The sequence below is a fragment of the Perissodus microlepis genome, chromosome 7 (assembly GCF_051167445.1).
Source record: "Perissodus microlepis isolate ML-2025 ecotype Zambia chromosome 7, ASM5116744v1, whole genome shotgun sequence".
NCBI lineage: Eukaryota > Metazoa > Chordata > Actinopteri > Cichliformes > Cichlidae > Perissodus > Perissodus microlepis.
Window position 1 is genome coordinate 30,505,652 of NC_140467.1, and position 10,214 is coordinate 30,515,865.

Genomic DNA, 10,214 nt, shown 5'->3' on the forward strand with positions numbered 1-10,214 from the left:
GCTACAAACTAGCAACATCTCCCACGCCTCAGCTGTACTTTGTGATTGGTTCTAATTAGATTTTAATGAAATGAAGCACTAAATGTAAGAGTTGTTGTCTCTCAGTGTCTCGACCAACGATCTGTCCGGCGGATTCGACTCTGGCTACCTGAGGAAGAGTCCGGACCAGTACAGCTCCAGGGGCAGCATGGACAGTCTGGACCATCCCCAGTCCTCCCAGCTTCACTCTGGAGCTCAGCACCAGCACTCACTGGCCCACCACAGACTCAGTGGACCCCACCCGGCCTACTCCTCCTGCCACCAGCTGTCCTCAGCCAGGTGCATAAACCAAACACTTCTCAGCAATTGTTAGGTATAAGCTGAAAAGTCAGTCTAACAGCAACTCCAATACTAATTTGTATATAAATCATTTGTCAGTTTTACCTTCAAAATGTAAAACTGACGTTACATTGAAGGCACAAAGAGAGGCATCCAGCCCTTTTTATATATTTTTACTTGTTTGAAACATCCAAATGTGAAACTAATGCCAAAGTAAATTACGCTACGTTCACACTGCAGGTCTTAATGCTCAATTCCGATTTTTTGATCAAATCCGATTTTTTTGTCTGCTTGTTCACACTACAAATAAAATGTGACAGCAAACGCGCTCTAGTGTGAACCCTCAAAGCGGCCCGCATACGTAAAAGAAGACGTCACACACGTGCTCTGTTTAGACCCAGACCAAACAGTATTGTTTGACTGATGCCCCTTAATATAAAGACTTGTTTCGGACTTTACGTTTCCCAATTTTGCTTTAAGTTGTAAAGTTATTTTGTTATTTACATATGGCCTAATAATTATCCTTATTGCTGTTTTAGGATAGTTGCAGATTTCTGTCAGAATCTGCAGATTATACAGTACAAATAAAATGTTCACGTGTCTCCAACATTGTCTTCCAAACAGTTTCACTGACATCTACACTGGATGCCCAGGAAGTGTTCACGATGTCTTCTCCGGCGCTGATAATTGGCGTCTGTCTTGTGTCAGTGACGTAAAAGACGGATTTAATGCGACCTGACCATTCAAACAGCAGTCGCTTTCTAAAACATCAGATATGTATCAGATTCAGTACCACATACGAAAGTGACCCAGATCGGATTTGAAAATATCGGATTTGTGCTGTTCACACTGTCATACCATGATCGGATATGGGTCGCATATCGTCAAAAAAGTTGGATTGATGCGCTTTCACCTGCAGTGTGAACGTAGCCTTAGAGGTCTTTTGAAACTGAATAGCTAGGTCTTCAAAATTTACCTGCTTAGCATGTTGCCCAAATAGAACTTAACCCTAAACCTAGACCTGTCCCTGGTTCAGTCACTGATGGCCTGGTGGTTTTAAAGAGGTTGTCTTTGAACCAATTAAACTTAGGTTACATTTAAGCCACTTGGTAAACTAGCCTAGTTCCAGAAAGTAGAAGATAATGCCTTTCAAATCAAGTTACAGGGATTTGGTGTGCAGTTGGGTTAAAAGCTCTGTCTGGGTATATTAAATGGGGAAAAAAAAGCTCCAGAAATATTCCCTAACTCTAAACATGTTACTGACAACCTGATGGATATTACGTTAAATCTCTGTATGCTTATCCTTTGAACTAAACCTTAATCAGTGAGATCGGGACTAGTGTCACAGTCTTGAACTACTTGTTGTGTTCCAGGTCGTCCAACAGCATTGAACACTTGCACAGCAAGAGAGACTCTGCCTATTACTCTTTCTCCACTAGCTCCAGCATCCAAGAATACCACGCCTCCACCCCCTCAATCAGCACAGAGCGCTCCAGTTCACTGGACACCGTCCCTCAGAGAGCAGGGGGAAGTGGCGAGACGCACCAGGCTGACATGCGTTATGCCCCGTCAGTTTACGACACCCAGCAGGGCATCTTTCAGGAGCGCGAGCTGAGCTCCAACTCTGCCGTGTTCTTACGTAACAGCGACTCCAGAAGCGGGGGCGGAGCCAGGTCAGGGATAGGTCGAGATCTGGAAGGTAAAGTTTCTGTTACTGGAATGTTTTTCATGTTTTCAGGTATGGTAACTTTGATTCAGTAACGTCATTGTTTGTCCATGGTACTCTTGGTTTCAGGTTCAGTTAGTGGGGTCTGTTACCGTGGCAGCAGCAGCGGTGGTGCACCGGCATCAAACAGACACAGTGTAGGACCAATATGGGCCCCGGCAGCCAACCGCAGCTCCTATGAGAACCTGAAGGGGGCGCCTGCTCCACCAAGGCGCAGTGATAGCTATGCCGTTATCAGGAGCCATGAGAGACCAAACTCCTGGTCCAGTCTGGAGCACGCCAGATCACTACGGTAACCAGGTTCCATGAAGTTAGAGTGAACATTGATTCTCATTCAGTGCTTCACAAATTTATTGGAGCGACACCCAATGTATGGTTTATGACACAGCAACCCTAAATTAACCGTATTGGTCATTTTAATGGTTAATCCAGCAGCATGAGAAGGCTCTTTAATGAAAATGTTGTTTTTAATGTTAAAATACAATTATTGTTCTTAATAATGCATGTTCAACTGTATTGCTTTAGCAAATAAAAAATCACATTTTTTGATTAAAATGTCAAATTACAGTTACTTACTTGCATTCCTGAACAGAAAAAATAGTTTTAGTGGCTTAGTGTTGTGCTTGATTAATTTCTGACTTCTCAGAGAAATCCAGTGTCATCATCTTTTATTTCAGTATAATAATTTACTATATTGCACAATATTTCTATTTAATACAATATTGTATCAAGCCATGTGGCTTACTGGATAGAATAAGTCCATTTCACTTTCACTTTTTTTTTCCTTTGAACTTGGGGCACCAAGTTATTGAGAAGTGTTTTTCTTTGAAGCTTTGCCAAGTAAGAATTTAATTATTTTGATTTTACAATGCGTTACAATAACTTTCAGTTAGCAGTGGGAAAAGATGAACTAAACATGTGTCACAATATGATATGTTATGTTATGACACAACATTATAAAATCCAACTTGCCACACTACAGTACTGTGTTCATACATTGTGATTACAATGTGATATCATATGCTACGTAATGGTAATATGGTGTGCTTTGTTATGATACAATACAATAATGTGTAATGCAATGAGATATAATTTATCTAAATCTAAAATAATCTAAAATAACTGACATGGAGTGATACAATGCAATATGATACCATGCTTTATGATATTCAGTACAATATAGTAAAATATGCAACTCTACAATTCAACATGCTGTACCCAAGAACCATCTGCTTTTTATATAGCACATCCTGGTACAACACAATAGATTGGTGCTGCACTATAAGCTGCAGTATGAGTCAATATAATGCAGAGTGTTATTATGTAATACTGTATAATACAGACAGTGTGCAGAATGGCGCCATGTGTTTGTAAACCAGCCATATCCGATGCAGTAGTGTACTTTAGTTGTGAAATATTTTCTACTTGTGTAAATTGGAAAGTCACTTAAACTATTTTATCTAATCAAAAGTTTTTCAATCTCTCTTAGTTCTCTGCAGAAAGGCTCCTGGCATCACTCCAGTGGTAACGTTGCCTTAGGTAATGTCTGCATTTACGTGCTCCGTGAATTAAACATATAGAAACAGGTTCAAACGAAGACGATGATATATGACATGACTTTTTAGTAGCTTTATACTGTATAGATGAGAAAACTGACTAACTCTGACTGTTGATTCAGCTAAAGGCTCGTATGGTGCTGAGGGTCAGCTCCACACGGTGATGGAGAAGAGTCCAGAGAGCAGCCCCACCACAAGGCCCCGTCAGGGTGGAGGCTTTCCTCAACCCCCGTCCCCTACCGGGCCTTCCTCTGGATCTGCAGGCCCCACGCCACAGGCCAGCCGGTTTATCCTTCCTACCAGCATTTACCCTGTTCCCCAGCCTGAGCCACACTATGCACAGATGCCCAACTCCCCCAGCCCAGGCCCCTGTGGAGTCTACCCAGCCTTGACCAAGGAGAGCAACCGGCAAACGCAACATGAAGGAGCAACAGAGGGGCAGAGAGATGGAAGGATGTCAGCCACAGAAAATGGATACCAAACTAACACTTCATCCTACCCCCACAGCTCTTACCCAACAGACAGGTGATGGTTTGTTTAGACTTCTGTGTTTCTTTTGCTTTCTGTTTAGCTAACATCTAAAACATGTTAGCAAAACTGTTCTTGCTTCTCAGAGAAATAACCCCCTCTTTTAATCTTTTTGTTTTTCCCAATACATCCACAACAGTCATGTTTTGCCAAAGTCATAGACATCGTGCATTTCTTTCTGGTAGTTTTGAAGCAACATTAGCATTTATTGCATTAAGTCAGAAGTAACCATATTTAGCTCGAGGCGGGGGCCTTAATGTTCAGCTTGGTTATCAAACTGCATCCATCATGATCCAGCTCAGTGGATGCAGTAGTGGAGGTGAACTCTATAGCACCCACGCCCCTAACTTTAAACCTTACTGAAATCCAAACAGGTGGCCCTTCTGTACAGGAATGAAGGGGGAAATTAGCTGATCTTTGTACCAGGCTATGAACATCTAATTTGGACCTTTTTGTGAGTCTTTTGGAGCCAGATTCGGTGCTCAGAAGAACTGCGGTTTTTGGATAGAACCAGCATTAAAATGCTTTTGGTGGTAATTCAGTCTCATGCTTTTGATAGGCATCAACAGGAAGAGTCCAACTTTGGACCCTACAACCCACACATCAAAACTATTGGAGGGGGGACAGAGAGCGAGACAGTGGTCCAAAGAGCCCAGAATCATCAGAGCATCCAAGAGCAGAAACAGGATTTCCATATTCCCCAAAATTACTCAGCCCCTGAAGTCAGGCGCGCATCATCACAGGAGAGGAGCGACCCCTACGCACCTGTCCAGTCCTTGGGAGACCAAAACAGGTACAGTTAGAGTGGGTGGGGTCTTCGAAAGTTCATGATTGTTCAAGAGATCAGAGTCTGATTTCAAATCAATGGCCGCTTCACGTCTGTGATGTCTTTTGATCTCTTTTCAGATCAGTAGACCAGTCCAGCATTCATTCAGAGCCTGTAGCATCTTCCAGGCTCGCCCTTGGACAGGTTCCACCCAACCACTCACCTGGTCAGGCCCAGCCTCAGGCTCCACCCTCTTCTGCCTCACACCATTCTCCCCGGCACCTCAGCGACTCATCCGCTCTGCACTACCAGAACTGGGACCACAGAGAGCAGGACAAAGACAAAGAGCACCCACTGACCCGCCTGGAGCTCGCCCTTGCCGAGGTCCAGCGGTGCGGCAGCCCTGAAAGCAATGCCCCCCAAGGGCCCGCTCGCAGCCTCTCTGTTTTGGAGAAAGTCAGTCGCTTCGAACGTCAACAACGCAACGGAAAGCAGCGCAGTCACAGCACCTCACACAACAAGGCCCATCTACGGGTAACTGCAAACAAGATTAAAATATTTCTTCTGATGATCTCAGAAGTGAAAAGGCTTCCTTATGCTTAGCTTCTTTCAATACTTTATGCTTCCTTATTCAGAATCAGATCACAGACAAAGGCTGCAGCGCTCCTTGTGGAACAGAGGACCTCAGAAACATGCTGGAGAGAAGCACCAAGGGCATCAAAGTCCAAAGGACTCCGAGCTACAGAGGAGGCAGCAGTGAGCATATGAAACCCAGGTAGAGTGATTCTGAAAATACAGATGAGTATATAACTAACTACTGGTCTAAAAAGTGCTGGTTAAATTTCTGTGTGATGTTCAGAACTCCAACAGATCCAGTTTCAGCCCTGCAGAGGAGTCGAAGCAGCTTCCATCTAGATGGATCCAAGGAGGAGGACAGCAGCAAGGACTTGCCCTGGAGACAGGAAATCCAAGAGATCATGGCCCCAATGCAGGACACATCCACAAACAGGTCAGAGTCCTTTAACAAGTCATCACAATGGCACATCCAACATCCAACAGCTCAGTTTGATGATCCTGATCCAAGAAATGTCTCTCCAAACAGATCTTACAGGGACTCCTTGAAAGACGCCCAGTCTAAGGTCCTACGATCCACCTCCTTCAGACGGAGGGACCTCACCTCATCGGGCAGTGCCCAGCCTGCTCCAGCTCCTCCTTCTGTCTCCTCCTCTGGCAGCCAGCAGCCTCCACCCGTCCCTCCCAAATACCACTCACTGGAGAAAAAAGGCCCCACAACCATGCCAAAGCCACGGGGCATTGTCATCACGCCACAGTCACAACCTCTGGTCACTTCCCCTCACACACCCAAGGAGAGGCACTTGGTTACTCCCGATGTTCGAGGCTCTAGCCCACCACCCCTCCCCAGCGTCCCACCCGTTGGACAGCCTCCTTCACGGCGGATTTGTGGCCGCAAGCGTTTGACGGCAGACCAGAAGAAGCGCTCATACTCAGAACCAGAGAACATGAATGAGGTTGGGATTTCTGACCCAGAGACCATGTCCTTATTCCGGCGTGGAGGAGGTAAGATTTCCAATTTTTAAAAGCAAACTTCTTTTGCCTTTGTGTGGTAAACAAATTATTCAAATGATTCCAGTTTAGTTACTTTGCTGGAAATGCTGAAATCCATTTTTTTCTTTCTCTTCCAGAAACCAGTGTGGCAGACCGTCGAAAGGTGTTTGAACCTGCTGCAGGTTCTGTTGGGAGTGGAGCTTCTCAGAATGCCATATCAAGGCCCGACCTGCGACAAGTGCAGCAAGAAGCTCTCGCTAAGTACATGGGGAGGAAGAGAGGCGTGAGGAAAGATGAGGGAGGACAGAGCATCTCGAGGCCTCGCAGTGCTTATTTTCAGCCTGAAAATGTTAACCATGCAGGTGGGTGCAGGTGCCTGGTAAAGTATCCAGGCAGAAAGGTGGAGCAGTGAGAGGTATAAGGCAAATCACTTTTCTTCCTTTCCTTTGTCTTCAGCCTCCTCCTGTTACTCAGACTCCCTCAGCCTCTCCTCCGCTTCCAGCCTGCTCTCCCTCCAAGACCCATGTCCAGCTTCTCCTCAGGGGGAGAAGCACCCCGACTCAACTCTTCTTCCTGACCTGCGGAGCCACCAGTCTAACTTCTTCTACCCAGGCAGGGTCACCACACCGAGACCACCAGCTCACCCATCAAGGTATGCAAGAACAGGCCCCAGCTGAATCTAATTCTCTTAGTAGCATTGTTTAGGACGCTTTGGTGACTTTGGTGGCTCCCGGTTTTATAAAACATTAAATCTTCTCCTGCTTTCTTCTCTTAGCTCTCCTTCTGGCTCCACTCTTGATCAGATCTACCAGGATCTTGTTCCTGAAGCAGAGCTCAGGAGACACAGCCAGTCATCCATCAGAGAGCCGAGCCTGGGCCGTGAACAGCAGGTTGCAGAGCCTCAAGTCAACCGGGGACTGTCTAAGCAGCTCAATGTTGCTCTGCAGAAGGCTGGGTCAGTTCACAAAACAGGGAAGTCAGCCTCAGCTGAGAATCTCCTAGAGCGATCCGAGGACACGCGAGCCCCCCCTCAGCACTTTCGCTCTCGTTCATCCCCCATCATGGAGAGACTAAATGAGGTAACGCTCTGCTCCGCTGCGGTGCTCACAGCGGTTATTGTCGTGAATGTAGAGGCAAGAAATCATTCTTTCAGGCAGACAAGGAAAAAGCAGCCAATCTCGTGCCAGCACACCAGCTTCTAGTTCAGATAGCCTTCTACTCATCCATTTGCCAAATCTCACATAGGAAGCTGCTGCCACCTCCACCCTACCTCCTCCTCTTCATGAGCTATCTGTCGTATCTGCTTCCTGCTCGGTTCTGTATGGGAGGTCTTCCTTTCCTTTCTTTATGCCTTCCCTGTTTATTTATATGGTGGTCCTTAATTAACTATAATGAACATATAATAAATAAAATTACAGTAATAAGTATATCTAAAAAAAATTATCATTTTAGAGATTGATTGTCATTTCTGTAATAGGAAGGATCTTGCAGTTATATGCTAATAACATTGGGACTTTAGAAATAACAAATAACACAGCATCTCACCTTTTCTAGCTTTTTCCCATCACTCTGTCGATCATGCCGACCATCAAGCGTCAGGTTAAAAAGATCAGAAGATGCACATCAAGCGCCTTGCATGCAGCCACCAGCAGCGCGCTATAATCCAAATATAAAAAAGGGTTTGGGAAAACAAGCAGCTCAGCCTTTGCCAACAGAGACTTCAGCGTCATGTGACCCAGCCCGGTGCTGCAGAAGCCAATGAAACAGGAATGCATTACTTTGTAGTGTAAACTGAGTATTTCTGCAGCTTACTTTTAGATTGTCACAGTGAAAGATAAGATAATTCACGCCGCGATAATAAAACACTGCAGTGTTTTGGTGTCTGATAAACCTTCATGAGTCTGTCACTTCGTTCCCTTCCTCCACTTTGGCCTAAAGAGGCATTCATGGACCTGTTTGTATTTCCACTTATTTGATCACATTTGCACCAGAGTCACACAGGAAATAGCCCAAATCCTCAGGGTTTCCTGTGAGGTGCCAGTGAGCCGGGATGGTGACTGGGCGCTGTCTGATGCAGATGATAAGAAACACAAACACACAAACACACACACACGTGCTTACATGCATCTTAAAGGAATGCTGTAACAGATAAATTCATCCTTTATCTCCTTCAGTAATCAGACCTGCCCGTGTCACATAAACATCATTACAGCTCAGTCCAAGTTTAGGGTTTGAGTTAAATTTACCTCTTTTTTTCCAGAAATCTTTTAATGACAGCCAAAGACTGGATTTGAAATGTAACATCTTCTAATTACTGAAGCTAGAGGCTAAAATGCAACCTAACCATAAATCCTGCCTTTAAGTGGTGGATGTTAAGGGGTTAAATTTAAGAACTTTATGTTCCCGGATCGTTGCCGAAACATGCCAAAGGAGACTTTACAGGTCAAAGTCAGCTTGCTGGAGAGACATCAGTGCATGTGGTCTTAATGTGTGATAAGGTCTGTGGTCAGACTTGTGATCGCTGATGGCGCTGTCTGGGTTTTTCAAACAGCTCAGAGACACAGGAACAGGAGTATTTAGTGTTTCTTGCTAGTCTTGAGTTATAAAGTCCAAGAGCTCAAAGAAAGGCGTTAAACATGAGAGAAACCCCTTGATTCAGATAAGGATAATTCTACTGTACACACACTGTGATTTATAAGAACAGAATGATTTCATTAAAGTAAATAAAGTGATTACACATTACACCTAGTTACTGCGACTGCAGTAATCAGTTTTGTAACTAAACCATGGCAGACTCGATGACATTTCCATGCTTTTCAGAATTCTTTATTACTACACACACGTTTGCTGTTCACAGCAGCTTCCAGCCACCAGCCGAACACACATCACCAACAACAACACCTGACAGGACTCTTTCTGCCAGTGATGCGTGATTGCAGATGCCGCTCGGGTGCCTCCGCCTCTCCTGCAGTGGCACCGCAGACCATGCCACAAGTTTATTATTATTATTATTATTATTATAATTATTATTATTATTCAGCAACCAGATCAAGGCAGAACCCTTTAATTTATCATCTCCATCTGCATCTAAACCTGGATAATCATAGAAAGAAATTGCAGAAAGCATCTTCTGGAATTTTAATGTCTTAAGTTCCACCAGGTCACCAGGGGCCTGCTTTAAGGTTAGGTTTTACCCACATAGAAACTAGAAAATTTCATTTTTGCTTTTTTGCTTTTGCATTCTCTGTTTTCAAATATTTCCATTTGGGTGACCCTAAAAGTGGAAAAAATCTATAATATATAAAAGGTTATTTTGACATTAAGGTGCCAGTGACTCCTTGGATATCAAGAAGTAAAACTGACTTCTTGTACTTGACCTTAATGTGCCAAGTGTTTGTAGAGGTTATAAGCTTTGATTTGGCTAAACATACATACATTAATATGTATGAAACTACAAGAAATTGATTATTCCACTTTCTCTCTTTGTGTTTCAGGACTTCCTTCCAGACGATGTCCGGATGTTTGGCGTCTTCATCTCGGAACATGAACGCTGTGCTCTGGCTGCCGACAGGTACGTCGCGTTTCTATGACCACCATGTCTGGGTTTCACCTGGTGGGTTCTTCTGGTCCTTCATTACTATTTTCCTGTCATATGACCATCAAGGATCCATAACTTTATTTACAAGTGCAGCACTGTGCAAGTGATTTCTTGGTCCTCATACAGCCCAGTGTGAGCTCAAGTGGGTCAGACAAT

At 44.4% G+C, this 10,214-nt stretch overlaps 1 protein-coding gene across 3 annotated transcripts in view; it reads left to right on the plus strand.

Annotated features, from left to right (window-relative positions):
- The window catches only part of shroom3 (shroom family member 3), a 65,208-nt gene that overhangs the window by 41,090 nt on the left and 13,904 nt on the right, over positions 1 to 10,214 (plus strand). For all 3 annotated transcript variants that reach the window (XM_084934603.1, XM_084934604.1, XM_084934605.1), the window contains 14 exons: positions 106 to 318; positions 1,692 to 2,017; positions 2,114 to 2,336; positions 3,534 to 3,583; positions 3,723 to 4,125; positions 4,688 to 4,921; positions 5,035 to 5,428; positions 5,530 to 5,669; positions 5,754 to 5,903; positions 5,997 to 6,472; positions 6,598 to 6,822; positions 6,917 to 7,112; positions 7,236 to 7,539; positions 9,955 to 10,031. In XM_084934603.1, coding sequence (XP_084790729.1) covers positions 106 to 318; positions 1,692 to 2,017; positions 2,114 to 2,336; positions 3,534 to 3,583; positions 3,723 to 4,125; positions 4,688 to 4,921; positions 5,035 to 5,428; positions 5,530 to 5,669; positions 5,754 to 5,903; positions 5,997 to 6,472; positions 6,598 to 6,822; positions 6,917 to 7,112; positions 7,236 to 7,539; positions 9,955 to 10,031 — 3,411 coding nt within the window. The remainder of the gene's footprint in view (positions 1 to 105; positions 319 to 1,691; positions 2,018 to 2,113; positions 2,337 to 3,533; positions 3,584 to 3,722; positions 4,126 to 4,687; positions 4,922 to 5,034; positions 5,429 to 5,529; positions 5,670 to 5,753; positions 5,904 to 5,996; positions 6,473 to 6,597; positions 6,823 to 6,916; positions 7,113 to 7,235; positions 7,540 to 9,954; positions 10,032 to 10,214) is intronic.